General features: G+C 42.4%; 1 protein-coding gene across 15 annotated transcripts in view; it reads right to left on the bottom strand.

Moving 5' to 3' along the window:
* FGGY (FGGY carbohydrate kinase domain containing) overlaps nt 1-20,381 on the bottom strand; it is a 433,428-nt gene that overhangs the window by 399,429 nt on the left and 13,618 nt on the right. For 12 of the 15 annotated variants that reach the window (XM_063105670.1, XM_063105668.1, XM_063105673.1 and 9 more), the window contains exon 2: nt 8,262-8,476. In XM_063105670.1, coding sequence (XP_062961740.1) covers nt 8,262-8,462 — 201 coding nt within the window. In that variant the 5' untranslated portion in view covers nt 8,463-8,476. Of the gene's footprint in view, nt 1-8,261; nt 8,477-19,585; nt 19,610-20,381 lie in introns of those variants that run through there. The other 3 variants (XM_063105671.1, XM_063105684.1, XM_063105682.1) reach the window with 3 other exon arrangements.

The following is a 20,381-nucleotide window of genomic DNA, read 5'->3' as shown; positions in this document are numbered from 1 at the left end:
TAAATTAGCTTCCTAAAATCTTTTTTTTTTTGTTTTTGCTTTTTGACCGGTAAGGGGATCACAACCCTCGGCACGGTGTTGTCTGCACCACACTCAGCCAGTGAGTGCACCGGACATCCCTATATAGGATCCGAACCCGCGGCCTCGGCACTACCAGTGCCGCACTCTCCCGAGTGAGCCATGGGGCCAACCTGCTGCCTAAAATCTTTGAACATATCAAACACCAATCAATCAACTGGCCAGTCCTAACTTCTACTTGCTATGTGATCCTATTGGCCTCTGTACCCAGAGAGTGCATGCTTGACTTGGGTAAGCCCAGTTCACAGAGGCCTGCAGTTAGTTAAAAGAAGAAATGGGTGAGAAGAAGTAGATGACTCTATAAAACACAAGGCAGCTTTAGGGTAGAAACGAACACGGGATATGGTATCCAAATAGCCACCCAAATCCACCATTTCTGGGTCAGGTAATCCTGCACTAATCTCATCACCTTTCTGAGCCTCGGTTTTCTGAGAGTAAGGGATAGCTTCCAGGTGAGAATCAAAGAATTCAATGGGTTTTAAAGTACTTTCAAATCAGTAAATATTGAAGGAAATATAAAAGATGGAAACCCCACTCAATGCCTTATTAATTGCGTGCATGGAATATTTTTTATGTACAAAGCCCAGCATGCTCTCTGTGTCATGTAAGTACATATAAAAATGACAGGCAACGAGAACAGCAATGGGAAAAAGTTGGATAGACTTAAATCTTTCCAAGAATTACCAGTAATAGCAAGGAAAATACTTTCTTCAACCTACTTTATGAATCCCCTCTGAAAACCTCCAGAGTTGTATATTCTAATCATGGCCTTCAGTCACAAAGTTTCAGTGTCTCCATCTCCAAAATAGACACCTCTCCCAAGGAACTAGAAGGATAATTGTGACATGCCTTTAAGTCTGATTTGGCTAGGCAGCCATGATTATTTCCCCAGCCTTACAAGAAATGCCTTATGATCACGCTTATCCACAGCTGAGGACCATCCCCATTCCCCAACCTCCTCCCCCACCCATCTAAACCATCCCAAAAAGATGGCTGTCAGAGTCACACTGACCCAGAAGTCTCCTGGGGCTTGACCTGGTGACCTGAGGATTCTTTTTTATATTCTTATTAATGGAAGAAGAAAGCAGCCTAGTAAACTCACCCCAACAGCTTAGCATCAGGAGAATTTTCCCAGCTGGACAGAAAGCACATTGCTCTTCTAAAAAATTTCCAGAGAAGGAGATTTCTGCACACTTATTTGGTAACCTGGTCCATGTCTAACAACTGTCAACTTGTAGCTATGGGGCAACAAACAAATATTTAGGGAAGGGATTGTGCATCACTTTGTTCTTACTGTGGGAACAGGTTCAATCCTGCATGTGTTTTAAATCAGCAAGCTCTGCCACATTGGGTGGGGAGATGGCATTCCTTAGAAACCCTGCAAACCAAGAACTGGAGGGTCAGAGGCATACCTGGTTTTATCTTCAGCTCTATTTACAACAAGGGTCAAAGCCTGGGGCCTCATGGACAGAATCCAGCTTGCAGCAGAGTTTTGTGTGGCTGGTACTGTATTCTTTTAAATCTTGATGTGAATGCCTTTGTCAGCTTTGGGGGTGTGCATAGAGTTACGAAATCCTCAGCTCCCTGAGGCTCCATCACTCCCTGTTGCCTACACAACTGAATCATTCACTCAGTTGGTCCTTCACAGATATAATCATGCCCCTTCTAAGGTCAGGCTGTATACTCTTCTAGGCATGTGGGAAACAATAAAGAGCAAAACATTTTTTTTTTTAAATCCTTCCTCTTTTGGAGACTGAGTTTAGTAGGGATAGACAATAGCTAATAAATCAAATAAACTATATACTGTAGGTAGAGTATACTAGAAGGTGATTAGTCAGGGGAGTCAGGAGTACCAAAGGAGGGGAAGATGGTTGCTGAGAAGGTGACATCTGAGGAAATACCTGAAGGACATGAGGAGTTGACCTTGTGGAAATCAGGGGAAAGATGTTCGGGGGGGGGCAGCAAGTGCAAAGGCCCTAAGGTGGGAACAGCAAGGACACTAATACAGCTTGTGTTGGGTGTATGCTACCTGGGGGGCCCTGGAGGCAGTCAATTTAGCAAAGCCTATTCTAGTGACTGGTGAAATGAATAAATTCAGTCCCAGACTACAGTAGTCCTCTTATCTGCAGGGGATATGTCCCAAGACCCCCAGTGGATGCCTGAAACTGTGAACAGCACCAAACCCTATATATATGTTTTTCTTATACATACGTACTTATGATAAAGTTTAATTTATAAATTAGGCACAGTAACAGGCTAACAACAACTAACAATAAAATAGATTATAACAGTACACTGTAATAAAAGTTATGTGAAGGTGGTCTCTCTCTCTCATGGTATGCAATATTTTTGAACCATGGTTGACCATGGGTAACTGAAACTGTGGAAAGTGAAACTGCTGATAAGGGGGACTACTGTACTACCTACACAGCATCTAGCTTTGGTGTGGTGTTGTCCCTTAATGATAAGATGAGAAAATGGAGGGCAACACCCCCATTTATGTCAGTAATCCCAATATGCTTCCAAGAACGGAAACTCTGAAATCCCCCTACCTCCTCCTTCCTCTCCATTGCCACTAAGTCCAGTTAGACCTTCCTTCCCAAAATCTCTCAGTCTCATCCCTCCTATTTATTCCTCTGCCAATATTCTAACCCAGCCATTCATTATTTAAAAGGCATTATTAAGCACCTCTATGTGCCAGGCACAGAGGACACATGCTGAGCACAACAGACACAGTCCCAGGCTTCCCAAAGCTAATAGCTCAAAAACAAACCTCACCCTCCAGAACTTCATAAGAAGAATAAAACTGCCTCCTCACTGGCATTCTTGAATTTAGTTTCTCTTCTCTCCAAGCTATTCTGAATCTGCTGCCAGACTGTTCAACCTCAAACTTATCATGATTCTAGAAGAGCTCCCTATTGGCCTCAGAGCCAACTGTCCCATGCATGTTTCATCATTAATTCCAGCCTCCTGTTTCCTCTTCTTATTAGAAACCACCAGCCAGGATTAGATCCTTAACACTCCCATCTCAGTGCGCCCATATCCATGCTCTTCCTGCAGTTCCAACTGTCCTCGCTTAGCTTTCTCAAGAGTCACTCCTTATCCTACATCCTTCCTCGTTTTCTCCACTGCATGGGAGGAGGGAGGTCCCAATGGCTTTCAATCATTCATTCTTTTTACACTCTCTGAGTATAATGCATGCTAGGCTCTGTGTGAGCAAAACATTGTTCCTGCCCTCCTGAAACATAACACCTAGTAGGAGAGACAGATATTAATCCAAAAAATGAATGATTTTATTATATATTTTATTTAACTTATTTCATTTCATTTGTTATTTCATTATTAATTTGTATAATGATCTTATTACTATTATTCAAAAAATGAATGATTCACAAACCACATGACATGCTATGAAAGAAAACCACAATGTGTACTGTGAAAAAATTAATAAGTAAAATGACTTCACTGAAGGTGGTATTGGGCAAGAAAAGGCTTCTTCCTTGAAAAACTGGCTTTTGAACTAAGATTTAGAGCAGCACTATCAAATGGCACTTTCTGCAATAATGCAAATGTTCCATATCTATGTTGTGCAATATAGTAGCCACCAGCCACATGTGGCTATTGAGAAGCTGAAATGTGGCTAGTACAACAGAGGAAGAGAATGCTTGATTATACTTAATTATAATTAATTTAAATAGCCACATGTAGCTAGCGACTACTGCATTTGATAGTACAGACCAGAAAATGAACAGGAGTTAAATATGCTAGCAGAAGGCAGGAAGAGTGTGCAGGCAGAAGAAAGAATCTGTGAAAGTTCTGAGGCTAGAGGGGAGCATTGTGCATTTGAGGACATGACAGAAGGAAGGTGTGGCTGGAATGCAGAGAGCTGGGAGAACAACCTTAAGATAAGCCAAGACAGCAGACTAGAACGACCATGCAGGGCACTAAAGTCCATTTTAAGGATTGTGAGTTCTCTCCAATAGTAGTGCGACATTACTGAAGGGCTGTTAGTAAAAGAGTGACATGATCACTTAACATTATAGCATTAAAGAAAAAAAAATCATTCCACCTGCAAGTAGGAGAGAATTAGTCAGAAATGGGAAGAGCAAATACAAGGAAATCAGTTAGGCTTTGAGAATAATTTAGGCTAAAGCTTAAAGTTACATGGTGCTAGAGATGGAGAGAATGCATAGATTTTACCTGTCTGAATTCAGGTTTATCACAAACTACCTGGATGACCTTAGTTTTTCGTTTCAACTGTAAAACACAAATGACCACCCCTTCCCTACTTACCTTGAAATAATGATCAAGTGGATATGAAGGTGTTTTGTAAACTATAATGGTCCTGTAAATGTAAGAGGTTAACATTATTGCTCAATCCCACATGGGGTACTCTCTCTTCTGCCACCTTTCCTCACAACCATTACTTACACAGCTAGTACCAACAGAGAACAAAATGCCACTTCACTGGCTTCATCTGTGTTGTTTTTGTTCATGCAGCTAAGTTGTTTCACCTTTGGATGCAGAAAACTTCTTGTATACCTCTCCTATATATGCTCCAGTGCTGAGCAAAGAGCATAGCACATAATAGGTGCTCAATAAATGTCTGCGGAATAAATGAAAGAATGGCATTCAACAGCAACCAAAATAATGCCTGTTGGCTAAATGATTCCTCCAGCTTATCGTCTCTTTCTTCCTAAAGAAAGTTCAGTGCCACTATGCACTAACTTGTAATGTTCTCGCCTTGCTGGAGTGATTAAGATTTGTGGCTCCTAAAAGGTACATAGCCATTAAAATCAAGGACTGTGTATATCCTGTATGACTTGTGTGTTTCCATAGAACATTTCATGTGTACTGAGTATTGGTCCAATAGAGCCCTGACAATTTCAGGAGCAGTGCAGAGTGGAACAGAGAAGAGGATTTGAAGCCATCTCACTGGGGTTCTAGTCTTGTCTCTAATACTTGTTAGTTTCAAAGCCTCAATTTCCTCATGTGTCAAATAGAAAGAATGATAGTTGTCCTTCTATCTCACTGAATGATTGCCACACTTAAACAACACAAGGGATGCCAGAGTATTTTTGGTTTGTTTGTTTTTAGCTCCAAGTAACATTAATTCAACAACCATTAATTGAGCAACTAATTTGTGCCAGGCAACATGTTAGATACTGGAGATGCAGATATGAATCTCTCCCAAAGCTCAGCTCACGGTTTAAAAGGGACCAAAGAAGCCAACAACTAAGATGCAATGTGATAAGGGCTGGATAATGTTACAGATGAAGCAGCAGATAGGGTCTTCTTGTCCTCTTTTCCCTCTGAGGTTGGCAAGGAAGGGTAGCGACTGTCAGAGTTCAACAAGGAAGGCTCCCAGGAGGAAGCAATGCTCAACTTACATTTTAACTTATAAGGTACTGGGAGTTGGACAGGTGAAGAAGGTGAGAGAATATCCCAAACAAAGAAAACAACAAAGACATTTCATTCATTCACGTACTCAACAGACATTAGTTGAGCATACTACAAGCAAGGAACTCTAGAGGAATACAGATAAATAAGATATGACCCCTGCTCAGAGGCACAGTTTCCACATGAGCAGACAGCCAGGTAAAGGCACTTGTAATCCAGTGTGGCATACAACAAACAGGGTAAGCTCACGGTGTCCCACACACATAGTAGCAAATCTACATAACTTCAGGTTGCTTCATAAAATTTCCAGGCAGGACCATGTGGAGGGAGATGAGGCTGGAAAGAGGGGCAAGGGCAGGGCATGAGGGTGACAGTGGCAGAAGCCACATCACACCCTTCCCCCTATCAGCCATGAGACCTTGGGCTGGTTACTGAACCACTTCAGTGCTCTTTCTTTTTTTCTTCCATCTTTAAAACAGTCATAAAAACTACTTTAAAAGGTTGTTGTTGTAAGGATAAAATGAAGGGATGGGTATAAAGTATTCAGCATAGCACCTGGAACATAATTAGTGCCTAAGAAATGTTAGCCGCCATTACCTCATCATCATATCATCTTATTATTATTAACTTGACTGAAGGGGAAAATCATCTCAGGCAATGTAAACGACTTAGGGAAAAGGAAGTAATACACCTGCTCTCCAGCTCTCAACTTCCTGGAGTGCATACGAAAGGAAAGGTCAGGATATATTTTATGCCACCTTTTGCCCTAGACCAGTGCTTCTCAGAGTCTCACATAGAAGGAACTTAATCAGAAGGATATTCCTACATTTTGAATATTCCCAAGAAGTGCCTCCCCCCATAGACTTTGGCTTTTCAGTATTTTATCTTGGAAATTCATTGTCCTTCATAACCTCCTCATTCCTGTCATCATCACCACCACCACCACCACAGGAAATACAGTGCTCACTCATTTTCAGGCAGTTATGGTATTTTATATGCATTAACTCAATTCATCCTCACAACAACACTATGGAGGTGGGTACTGTTACCATTTCTATTTTACCAAGAAGCAAAAGTGAGGCAAGAAACATGAAGTCACTTGTCCAAGATCGCAAGCTAATAAATGTTGGAAATGGGCTGTCAATCCAGGCAGTCTGGCTCCAGAATCTGCGTTCTATGTTGCTACCTCTCTAATATAGAAATGCTTCGCTCCTTAAACCCCACACCAGCAATGATGATCTGAGTAAATGTGTCATGCTTATCTTGCGGCTCCTGGCACACGGCCACATATCCATACTCCACGTGAGGGGTATGGCCCAAGACCCAAGAGCTTTATTCAGGTTTGCCGTAGTGAGATAGCATCACTAAGGACAAATGCCCACAGCACTTATGCGGCTAACAGGGCTCAAACAGATGACGAGTTGGCCGCCACCAGGAGATGATTAAAAATCTACCATTAAACCAAGCTGTACTTAGAGTAGACCTTTTTTAAAATAGCTTTTCATCAGGGGATTATATTTTCTTCTTGACAATTTCCTTAATGGCAAGCAAGGCTATATGTTAGAAGAACAAAGGAGACCCAAGGGCAAAGAGTCGAAGATTCTCACCAAGGTGGGGGCTGCAAGGAGTGGGGGGGGGGAGAAAAATTAAACAAGCAGAAGAGAAGATGTGCCCCTATTTTATTCCTGCATAATGCTCCAGTGCTGCCCACCCCTACCTCCTCTTCTGCCTTCTTCTCCAGAGGCACTAACAGCAGCCCAGAGCTCATTAAAGTTTAAACAGACCAATCAATAAAGACAGAATGGTGAATAGTCCATCTGCAAATTACCAAGCACCTCATGAATATTTAAGGAACTAAACTAGGAACAGGGAGAAGGAATCCAGGGCTTTATTTTTTTTTCTCTGGAAAAAAGGACAAAGGATCTAAACTGTTCCGGATCACCAGGATATAGAAATCAAATAGTCAAGTGAAACTTTAAAATTGAACAGTATTGTCCAGCATCACTTACTTTCCCAAGCCAGCAGGCTAAGTCCAATCCAAGGCCACTCAAGACGAACATCTGCCTTAAACATATCAGAGATGCTCTAGTGTGACCCAGCTTCCTCGCTTTCTCAGAACACATCGTGTTTTTCAGCCACCACACCTTTGCACATGCTGTTCCCTCTGCCCAAAATGCAGTTCCCCTCACTTGTCCAATTGGAGGGTAGGAGAGTCCATTGATTAGTAAGAGTGCAGCTCTGCAGTCAGATTGGTTAGGCACCAGTCCTGCCTCTACTACTTACCAGCTGTATGAACGGGGTAAGTTACCTAAGTTCTGTGCCTCCATTTCTTCCTCAATAGAATGGGGGTAGTAATAGTACTACCTTTATAGGGTTGTTGTGAGGATTCAACTATACAAGTTACGTTAACATGTTTTACACAGCACTTGGCAGACAATAAATGCACAGAAGACGTTAGCTATGATTATCAGTGACTTCTTGCACATTTGGTCACACCTCAAGCTTCTGCATCCTCTGTCCTGTCTTCCCTGAGCTCCCTCAGGGTCAGCTCTGTTCTCAGCTCCAGCCACAGTCACTTTGCTCCCAGAACACATCACATCATATTTAAGCTATTTATCAGTCTCTGCCACCAGACTGTGAGCTCCTGATAGGCAAGACCTAAGTCTTGCTCAGCTCTACATCAAAGTTACCCCAACAGAGTCCCTGGTACCAGGTGGACACGCAACCAGCACTCGGCAAGTGGGAACAGGTGCAAGGAGAGAACACCCCAGGTTTGCCCATACCTTTGTGACAACACAGCACGCAGCCCAGATGTCCTCAGAGGACTGTTCGTGGTGGTTGAACTGAGGCTCCCACTTCTCAATTGGCTGGTCCGCAAAAGCCAAAAGGACCCCACTCTGGTCCACCAGAGCTGCACGGACACTGCCTGTTCCGACATCCACGCCCACATAGTAGCTCCGTGGTTCCCGTTCCCCACCAGACATTGCGTTCTCTCTACCTAGGTGAACAAATGCAAAAACCATGTGAAGACCAAGTGGGCCTGCAAAACAGCCACAAAACATCCTGTAAGTGGAAATAAAAGGGGTGCAGTGACCTACTCAGTGGCCATTTATTGTTTATTCATCCAATAAAACTTTTTAGTGCTAACAGTGTGCAGGTAGGCACTGTGCAAGGCAGAGGGTGAACAAGAAACATGGCCTCAGACAGCACATCTGCATCCTTGGAAGGGAGTCAGACATTACGCATTTAATTATTTCAGCAAAGTTGTGATGAGTGCTATAGGGCAAATAGAGGGTGGGAGAATTTAGAATCTGGAAGCAATAGAGATGAATTTGTTCTCAGTGAATTTGAATCAACAAGGACAGCAGCCATGGTACTGAAAAGAAACCACATCTTCCCAATTCTTCTTGCTCAATGCTAGATCCACACACTCATAAACAGTAAATGCACACTGTTATCAGTATGCACTTTACAGTGATGAGAAAATAGATCTCTGAAAAGTTAAGGAATTTGCCCAGCCTCACTCAGAGGCGGCCTGGATCTAAAGCCCCACATCTGTGCAATCCCATTTCATGCTCTTTCCTTTCTTTCTTAAAAGAATGAAGTACGGGTTTGCAGAAGAGGCAAATATACTGCAGCCATGTCGTGAAGTGACTGGGAATTGGGAAGGAGTCCCAAGGGCGACAGGATCAGGAATTTGTTAGGCAATCTGTTTTCCTTACAGACCCCTCCTGAGTTACAAGGAAATCTGACCAGAGAACACTCAGGAATTCCTTGGCCTTCATGGCTGCTCTGATTCCCTCTGGTCAGATTAGCCCACATGACAGAAATCTCACAGAGGCTTTCATTTTCCAAACTGGCCTTTCAAAGAACAAGAACAAGCCCCCAAGATAAGTGCACTGGTGACCATTCTGCGACTCCCCAGGTGAGCTCGGGGCAGTCTTAGCTCCCAGAGTCTAATTTCAACCTGAACAGCTCTCTAAGCCCTTCAATTTCAGAACAGTAATGTTCCCTTGCCAAGTCACACTTGGGGACTCTAAAACAAAGTCAGCCAGAAGATGTTCAGTTACTGCTTCCCGGATATTTCTCCCAATTAAAAAAAGAAAAAAAAAACAAAACAGGCTTTATTAAAAGTGATTGCTTCTGACTTAATTGCAATGATTTCCCAGCTGTGTTTTTTCCCCCTTTTGGCTTGTGGCTCAGGGCAGGGGAAGAAGAAAATGGGGAAGCTATAGTGAAAACGTGTGCAACCTTCCTCTGAATGTCAGAGGACGATGCTCTGGCCCCAGCCAGTGTGCGTTTTCATCTTCTCTTCCTTGCTCACACCCCTCTGGGAGCTTCATGGAACCATTAGCAACAATTCTCAAATCATTCATTCCTTCATTCATTCCACTGCGATACCTCTTCTTCAAGCCATCACTTGAAGAGAATTGAAATAAAGCAGATAAGAACAGAGCTGCTCTGTTTGAAGCAAAGATCACCCTGCCCCATCCTCCACGCTTTCCCCCAGCAGTTCCTCTGCTGGCCCTTTCTCGGAACAACTGAAAACCATCAGCTTTGGGCTGTAATAGAGGTGGGGCATCCCAAATCCCAAAATCCAAAATCCAAAATGCTCCAATGAGTACGTCCTTGAAGCATCATGTCCGCACTCAAAAAGCTTTGGATTTTGGAGCATTTCTTATTTTGGATTTGGGATGCTCAACCAGTAAGTACAATGTAAATATTCTGAAATTTGAAAAAAAAATCCAAAATCCTAAACACTTTTCATCCCGAGCATTTCAGATCAGGGATGCTCAACCTGTACAAGCTGAGGCCCTTGGCATGCCAACTCAGGTCCTCCGTGAGCTCCTTCCACCTGCTGTCAGGCCATGTCTAACGCAGTCCTGCCATTCTCACTCCAAGTCCAGACATCCTCCAACCCCTTGCATGCTCTCAGGTGCCCCACACTTCTTGCTACAGGCCTCCCCTGTCACTTGCTCTTCCCTTCCTAGCCCCTTTCTCTCCTCGTCTGTCTGGTGACCATGGACTTATAGTTTAAGTCCCAGCTCAGTCATCACCTCTTTAAGGAATACTCCCTTGCCCTTCTCTGTCCCTTGCACACACAAAGCATGTCCCTACTTTCTTTTAAAACTTGCCACTCTGAATTGCAATTTTTGTTTGTTTCCATGTGTCTCCCTTACTGGCCTGAACCTGAAAAAAAGGAACTTACTGATTTCTGCATCCCCAGCTCCTAGCACAGGTCTGGCACATAACTGGTTTTCGATAATTGTTTACTGAATGAACAAATGGGTCAGTGAATCAATAGAAACAAGATGAACAGGTTCGTGCTTTAATAGTTTGAATTCCTAAGTTTGTACTTATATGCACTAGTGTTTTGCCTTATTCTAATCTCTGTATGCCTCATTCATCCAATTAACACATATGTATTGGATGCTTATAACAGTATTTTGTAAATTCTAAGACACTCTTTTTCACATTTAGCTTTGTTGAAATCAGAGTGAATCTCATAATCTTATAATTAATTGGTAGCATTTTCTTTCTTCCTCCCTGCTATATGAAAGACTGGTGCATTCTGCAATCAGTGACATCTGAGACTCAAAGAAATGCAGACTGTGCCAGGTGCCAGGCATGGTGATTGACAAAATAGGGACGATATCTTGGCTCAGAGTTTCTTCAGTTTCTTTATGTGCAAATAGGAGGAAGACTGACCAAGCTAACTGCTTCACATGTCCTCTACCAACCACACATCTTCTTACTTTACTTGGAATTCCCTCTCTTGGCTTTCTACTGTCTCTTCTGCAAAGGCCCCCAAGGATGCTGCTCCTTGACACTGATCCTAGCATGCCAATAGCTCTGTGCCTTGGCTAGAACTTTACAAGCCTATCCTAAATGCTTAGGGGGAAACAAGGAAATCATTAGAAAATGAAGAATCTATACAAACATTAAGGCTTACACAGACCTGGCCAGCCAGCATGCTAACTTCCCTCCACCCCTGCCAGCCTCAACGCTAAGAGAGATTCCCCAAGGGGTGGCCCAGACCCTCCTGTTTGGGTTCCACACTTGGGACTCACTGTCTTCCTCTGCATGGAGTACAAGGATACTTCAAAAAGTTTGCAGAAAAATAGAATCGAAAATGAATCTTTCCATGAAGTTTTTCATGTAGCATCGTACAGCATCTTATCACCCGCTACCCTAACATCCTAATTCCTTTCCAGTAAAATCCAAACAGGCAGAGTTCCATGCTACAACTGACCCTAGGTTTGTTCCAGTTCTAGTTTCTGGAACTAGAAAAGAGCCCACCCTTTGGGAGAGCCCCCACTTCATATGGAGAGTGGAGCTTCACTTTTAGATGGCTACCTCCAGCTGCTGCCTGTGTCACAGCTATGTGCTGAGTGCAGCACAGTGCCTGGCACACAGCAGCAACTCAAGGAGTCCTTGTGACTCTGTGAGTGAACAGGTATCTTTAAAACCCACCATTGGGGAAATAAGGAAAGGTACCATGTTTATTATATATCTGAAGACATGCTAAGAAGCTTGTTTATAATGCCGCTGTTAATCTTAAAAACAACTCATGAAGACAGTAACTATTATCACCCTCACTTTACTGATGAGGAAAATGAGTCCTAGACAGGTAAAGTAACTTGTTCCAGTATGTCACATAACTAATAATAAGTAATATAGTTGACAGCAACCCATTCCCTCTGGCTCCAAAATCCCTGACCTTTCTTATGATGCTCTACCGCCTCCTGATATTCCTCCACTTATTAAATGCCTATTTTCCAGGAACTCTGCTAGAGGATCCTGTCTTCTGTGCCTAAGGTTGGCTAACTCAGAACCCAGGACATCCATCTTCAGAGACTGACCCTTCCATAAGGCCAGGTGGCCTCTCTCTGGCAAACCATCTGTTTCTATAACATATTATCAAGCCATCATTCAGGAAAAAAGTCAAATCTTTGGGATCAAGGAAGTCATACCCTCCCAGCATCATTCACATAAAACTACGAGTTCATGTTTTTCTAAGAAATCAATCCAAATTAAATATTTCAGGTTCACCATTTTTCCATTATTGTAGTTTTTCAATCTCTTTGTGATTGTTTCCATACCTGAAACCTGAAAGTGGGGAAGTTCAAGCCCTTGGACAGCTTCCCTGAAACTTGACCCATGAGTTATAAAAAAACTCTGCCAGAGGATTTTCTGCAACACAGATCCCCCTCAGTGCCCTTTGCTCCCAAGTCATAAGTACTACCTGCCAGGTCCTGCATTCCAAACCCCCAAAAATAAGGTAGCTGCAAAATGGAAAACATTATTCCCTTTTCTAGTTTGTTTAAAACACACACACACACACACACACACACACGCACACACGCACACACACACACATACACGCGCATCCTCATTATGTCAATCATTTCCACACAAGTGTTAATCTCATCCACGGAAACCCAATCAGGTTGGTAAACCTATCACCATTAGGTCAGTAAACCTATCACCATTTTATATCTCATGGGGTGGAAGTAATTTGCCCAGAGTCACACAAACAGTAAACAGCAGCACCAGGATCTGAACCCTCATCTCTTATGGCAAGTTTAGGGGTCTTACTAGAACACCAAGCTATCTTTGATAACTTCAATAACATCAACAACAAATGCAGCCACAACTAGCATGTGCTGAGCTCTGCTCTGCATTTACCCACATAACTTCATGATTTCATTTAATTCTCACAACTCTAGGAGGTAGGCAGTTTGAGTCCCATTTCCCAGTTAAGGAAACTAAGGTTCTTAGAGATAAAGCTGTTTGAGGTCACAGAGCCCAGAAGCAGAGAGGCTGGGATCCCAGACTAAGTTGGTATGACTCCAAACCCTGCTTTACCGATGGTGAGAGTCAGAACTTTGATTTCACCTAATTCTTTTTAGGCAAAGATAAATAATACTATTTAAAAAAACAAAACCAAAAACAGCTGTTAGGGATATGGGGAGGGAGGTCAGGCAGAGTAATAAGGACAAGGACAGTGGGCGGCCAAGAAAAAGAAAAAGAAAAAGAACGGAGAGGAACCCAAGCTGTGCTGCACATAGTCCTGAGACATACCTAACTTCTCAGTCTACAAGATGTTTCAAAGCGCAGAAACAGCCTTCTTTCCAAGTCCCCAGCATGGACTGAGCTGACTTTTGGCCCCTATTTATGATCAAAAGGCTGCTCTGTATGATAAATATTTATACAGTTCATTAAATAATAGCTTGTATAAACATTATTAGAAATGTGCCACAGGAAACCACAGACTTCGCGGCTGATTCTTCACCAAACATGTAAGCTGCTCAAGTGCAGTGTGAAAAGGAAAGGGAGACCTGGAAATATGAGGCTGCTCTTGGCAAAACTATTCCAGCAATCCTGAGAACGGGGTAAATGCTCCAAATACTCTACTGAAAACCACCCATTTGGGGATTGTGCTATTACTGTCTTCCCCTTCCTTCCCCCTCAAGAACCTAACAGCAATGAGATTGTTTCCTGTGACTACAACCCTCCCAAGTGGATGAGCTTACCTTCTATCCTATTTCTTAAAGAGCCACTCCTCCAGAATCGATTTGGTGACTATGTCCACAGAAACAGTGTCCCAGGGATTTGAGAAGGAATTCAAAATCCTCTTTCAACTTTGATCTTTAGACTTTGCTGGGAGCTTATGTACCAAGCCCCATGCAATTTACTTAGTTACTTAGTTATACTGCAATCAGGGCTTTGGCAACGTCAAAGAACAAAATTACAATCAATTTAAAGATCCCAATTGGTTTTACCGCAATTCTAGAATCTAGAATCGAGAAACACTGAGAAACACGTTATTCCATACAATAGAATAGGTGTTCCAAAGAGCCCAGCAGAGGAGGTTGGTTTTATAGATAGAAAAAGGCTGAAGAAAGCAGAAACAAAGAACAAAAAGCAGATTGGTCACTTCAAAGTTACTTTCCTAGTAAGGGAGTAGAAAAATACCTGACTAGTTAACATCAGGTTGCTTCAGGCTATCTCTTTTGTGTAAGGATTAAAGCAGACGGAACTTGGGCCAAGCCCGTGGCGCACTTGGGAGAGTGCAGCGCTGGGAGCGCAGCGACGCTCCCGCCGCGGGTTCGGATCCTATATAGGACTGGCCGGTACACTCACTGGCTGAGTGCAGGTCACGAAAAAGACAAAAAAAAAAAAAAAAAAAAAAAAAAAAAAGCAGACGGAACTTTACTATCATACCTTTTGAAGATTAAAACTGGCCTGTTTGGGAAACTGGCTGTTATCTCTTTCTCCTGACTACTGGGAAGGTCAGAACACAACCTAAGTGACCTGGAACTTCGAAGGGTGACTCCATTTTAGTTATTAGTCTGGTCTGTTGGGGCCTAGTACAGGAACTTAGTCCAAAACAACGGCCTCTGATAATTTTTATTTAACAGCAAGATTGGGAAGAAAAAGATAAGTAATGAGTAAGCTTGTCCATTTTACTCTTCTTAATAGAAAGGATTAAATACCACTTTAAACAAATTTCACGTGCTCTAAGATGTGAGACAATCTGGAATGAGAAGGAATGCATTAATTTGGCAATAATACCTGGTTCTTTATGGGCTCTACCAAAAATACACATGGAGGAAAAATACAGCTTGCTTACAGATACTTTTTCCCTTAAAATGAAAGGCTGTCTCCCGTAACCCCCTCCTCAGGTCTTTTTCAGGCTTTCAATTCAATTGGAGACATTTTTAAGTTTTCAGGTTGCCAATACTGACTCAAAAGACACCCAAACACTTTCTAGGTTCCCAGACTTTTGGAGTTTGCAGCAACTGTACAAGACTCCATCCAGATACATCTGTGGCTTGGCACAGACTGTACAAGGGAGTATGAGCACATTTCAGTCAACCCTGGGGTCACCAGCACATCTGTGGCATCAGAGAGAAGGGAGGGAGTAAGCAGAGAAAACATGCCCTGAAAGCCTCTGACAAGCTGACGGGGCCCTTATCTAGGCAGGCTCCTAGAGGGCCAGGACAATCCTTTATTCATCACTGATGTCTAACACTAATGCCTAAAAAAGGTATTTGTGTATTGGGGATCAAGAGCAAGGGCTAGAGAATCTGAGGAGGATGAGAAGGAGGAAGAAAACAGGAGGAAGAGAAGAGAAAGTGCAGCTGGAAGAGGAAAAAGGGGAAAGTGGAGGGGAAAGGGGAAGGAGGACAGGGCAAGGTGGAAACTGAATTGACAATAAGTGGAAGATGGGGTGATTCAGAGAATAAGAAATTTAAAAAACGCTTGATTGACAGGAAAGGAGGAAAAAGAAAAAAAAAAGTAGATATATATTCCTTGGCCAACAAATAATATCCACCAGATTCTTCCTGCCCAGGAAAATTCCATAATACAGAGAAGGAACAGATAATGAAAATGTCAGTTCTCAGAGATCCAGATGTAAATCCAAATATCAAACAAAAACAAAACACAAACCAACAAGACCCTTTCTCTTCTCTGAGGGTCACCCACTCGCACCTGGAATGCCCACTGTCACCCAACTGGAGTGACCTCAAGGCCTCAAGAGCACCCAGGAGTTCACATGTGGGACCAATGACATGTAGGTTCTTCAAGCCATCTATCAGGCTGGGAAGAAACCCCAGATCCCACAGAACATGAGAAAACACCATCACATACATTGTCTGCAAGCTCAGGAGCTCTCAAAAGAAGCTCCAGCAAGGAGTGCAGAAGTCATCCTGCGAAGAGATGCAGGGCTGCATCCTGACAATTAAGGCCATGGCCTGGGCCTGTCTGGGCCTGTCTTATCCACTGATGTATCCCCAATGCACACAAAATAATAACTTTGGTACGTAATAAGTATTCAATAAAGAGCTGATGAATCAATGAACAGTCACCCCTTTTGGGAAAAATGAAGGTAATTCTCCCCTTATCACTGAAAAATAAATCCTCATTGTCCACAGGGTAGAGAGTGAAGTGTAAGGCTCATCATACTGAATTATGAATCAGGAGACCTGAGACTTGTCCTGTATGTGTCTACTACTGACTGACTTTGGGTAAATCCCTTCACTGATGTCTCTCTTCCCAGGTATGAGACTAATGAATTCTGTATAACTACTCCAAGGAGTTTCTGTGAAGATTAAAGGAAATAACAGGCATAGAGAGGCTTTTAAAAAGGCAATTCCTTCATAAATAGAAGGAATCAATGGCACTGAGGGGCACAGAAGGAAAATTTGAGTGTGAATAGTAACAGCATTGCCAAAGACACTGTAGTCTTACTACTTGAAGTGTGGTCCTCGGACCAACCTTTGCTTCCAACACCAAATGCCCTTCCTGACATCCCCAATCCTTAATATGCATTATCTATACTTAGGTGTTCTCACTGTATCTGAAAACTCCTTTTCTTAATATTTGTAAACTTAATATTTGTAAACAAACAAATATTAAGTGCTTTCCCTACACCAAGACACTAGAAATAAGAAGCTGAAAAATATATGATCTCTGACCTCAAAAACTTGGCAATCTAATGTATGTTCTGGGGCTGGCCGGTTAGATCAGTTGGTTAGTGTTATACCACCAAGGTCAAGGGTTCGGATCCCTGAACTGGCCAGCTGCCAAAAAAATAAAAATAAAGAACAATAATGATGATGATGTATGGTCTGAATGTTTGTGCCACCCCCAAAATTCATGTGTTGAAAGCTAATCCCCAAGGTAATGGTATTTAGAAGTGGGGCCTTTGGGAGGTAATTAGGTTATGTAGACAGAGCCATCATGAATGGGATTAGTACCCTCAAAAAATAAGCCCGAGAGACCTGTGCTCCTTCAACCGTATGAGAACAACAGTTAGATGTCAGTCAGCCATCTGCAACCCAGAAGACAGCCCTCAACAGACACTGAATCTGCTGGAGCCTTGATCTTGCACTTCCCAGCCTCCAGAACTGTGAGAAATAAATTTCTGTTGCATATAAGCCATGCAGTTTATGGTATAATGTTATAGCAGCCCAAACAGACTAAGATAGATGTAAAGATCTAAATTTTGAAAGTCAAATGGTGATGCTTCAAGTTATGCCTAGTTAGTGTACTTTAAGAAAACCTAGTAAAATGCATTTGGCAGTAAAGTAGCTTCATGTTGCCACCAGAATCCTGGCCATCCATACTTTCAGGGCCAAGTATCCTAACCCAACTCCCCCTATCTCCACAGATTAAAGAGAAGTTAGTTGGTTAATGTAGGTACCAGTTTACTATTTTCATTATTGCTCCAACAGTTCTGATGCAGATCAGAAATTGAATACTATTCAGGTTTCTGAGGATCTTTAATGCTCTGAACTGGGCCCATTTTTAAAGACTGGGCTCATTTTTAATGAGGTGATTGAAGGAGGGGCATGTTACTAAACCAGTAAGACAGGAGAAAAAGTTGGCTATCCTTTTAAGTTCGAAGTTGGATTTCAAAAGGCAGAAAAGTCAAAACTCACCAAATCCCCATGTCTGCCTCACAATGTGCCAGCCACAAGGATCAAAGCTGAGCTAGTCCCGGATGGTGAGCCAGTCTTAAGTGGTGGCCAACAGCACTATCTTCCAAGCGCCACACAGACAATGGCACAAGAGCCATCACAAAGAAAATATAAAACTCGACTATGGTTGAGGCCAAAAGCACAGTACAAAATCTAAAGAAACCACGGATGAAAACTCTTACTCATCAAATGACATCCCCAAACTCCACCAACAAACATCCCCTTAATGCAAATTAAACTTTGGATTTCCCACATCATCTTCCAGAAAACCATGTCTTATCTCTTCTGTCCAACCCTTGGGTTCTGATAAAGCAGCTCCTTCCTTGTTTATAATGCCCTGTTCTGTTGTCCTACCAAGCCGTTCCCTCTGCCGAAAAAGAGAGAGGAACCCACATTTATAACACCCGCCACAGTATATGTTGTTTCTCCCGTTCACACATGAGGAAACTGAAGTGATGAGAGGATCAATATCCCACTTACGGTCACAAAGCCTGTAGAGGAAAGAGGCCATATTCAAATCCAGGTTTGTCGGGGCTAGAGCTGAGCTCTTAGTACCATCCCTGAAATGGCTTGGCTTTCCACACTAACTAAGCTGCCTTCATCCTGGGCACGCTTGGAATGAACTTTCAAGTCTGTTTATCCTGTGACTCCTCAGACAATCATTAGAAATGCCTTCTCCATGCTCTGATTAATAAAGACTACCTATGTCACAATAAATCCTCTGAAGGAAATATGAGATATTAACTGAGATTGCTCTGACCCCTGCTTCCCTGTACCCACAGATAAGCACAAAGTGGTATAATGGAGTCATAGGAGGAATTACTGGGTTGTGGAGGAGGAGAGAATTATTAAGGTATAAAATAGTCAAATATCTTTTAAAATAAAAAGACCCTAAGGACTCTCTTCCTCTGGAGAATTCTAGAAGCACTATGAGCAAGCATTCTGTGTGGCTTGTGGCTGAAGCACCACACTCCTCTTTGGGGCATCTTCCTCCTTGGTGGAGGACCCCACTTCCACAGGAACACCCATGGACAGTAGAAGAGAGATGGAGAGGGAGCCCACCTGACAAATGTATCAACAGAGTTCGTCTACCTTCTACAAATCCAGCTAACACCCTGAGTTGATTAAAAGGAGAAGTTTGAATCTGATGGTCTCTCACTCTCATGCCAGGACCCTGGAAGCAGAAAAATGGCAGAATAGTCAGAAAGGGTGGGGGAGAGGGGTAGTACACAGGGTGAGCCAGGGGGAGTGTCCTGATTCTAAATGCAAAGTTATTTTATTTCAATCCCTGATATGCCTGTAACGATAAACCCATAAAAGGGAAAATTATATGCAAACTTAGTGATTTATTCTTCCATTGACTCCTCTTTTTGAAACATGAATTCCTGACCTCTCTTTGAGTTCTGAATAATTTAAATATATATGTAGTTTCTTCCCCCATCACCTTCCTCTCCAAGAGGCTGCTGTTGATTTGCTGACATAATTAACTATGAAATGGTTTTCTACAGAACTAACCAGACCTTCAAGGCAATGCCATTATCATTAGCATATTGGCCGAAATCCATAGCTTTTCCCAGAAAGTCACTCAAATTAAAACAACAGAAGAACCCACCAACCTTAATGACTGCTGTCAGATGTCAGCAAATTCAGAAAGAGCTCAGGGCAGTATCAGTTAAAGCAACAAAATCATTTTCCACGTGATCTTGCAAAACTCCTTCCTCAGAGACAATGCCAAGCCAGAGGGTGGCTGAGGTCTTAGGCCTATTTTTATGTTTATCTGTTTGAAAAACATGGCCAGGTGGTGTTAAGGCCCAAGGTGAAAGGCCTAAAGAATAGTCATTTTAGGATTAAATATTAGACCTGGGGAACTAAGACAGTCCGCCATTCTACAAACTTGGCCATGTCAAAATCACATGAGCCAAAGTACAAGTCTAAAGACTACCAGTGCTTCTTTTGCCCAAAATAAAGCCTAAACTCTTTATCTGACCCACAAGAACCTCTAAGCTCTGGTTTCTCCAGCCTCTTTAACCTTAGATCCCTACCTTCCTCCCCAGTCTCAACCCCTTATACTACAAACCTACGAAACTACTAGGAACCCTTCAAATTAAAAGCAAAGAGTAAACTATGTGGGTAAATACAAAGACTTTCTAGAAATTATTTGAATATCTTAAAAAGGTAATTGACTGCTTAAAGCTAAATTAATAATGATGTACTTTGGAGTTTAAATACATTTAGAAATAAAATGTGCAACAACAAGGTCTGAGAGGGAAGAACTGGAAATACATTGTACATTTCTTATACGTGAATGTTATGTTATCACTTCAAGGTAGACTCTGGTAAATAAAAGATGTATAGTATAAATCCTAGAGCAACTACTAAAATAATACTCAAAGAAAAAGTCATACCTAATAA

Source organism: Cynocephalus volans, chromosome 8 (genome assembly GCF_027409185.1).
Source record: "Cynocephalus volans isolate mCynVol1 chromosome 8, mCynVol1.pri, whole genome shotgun sequence".
Lineage (NCBI taxonomy): Eukaryota > Metazoa > Chordata > Mammalia > Dermoptera > Cynocephalidae > Cynocephalus > Cynocephalus volans.
Note: the sequence above shows the minus strand (reverse complement) of the source record. Positions and strands in the feature narration are given on the sequence as shown.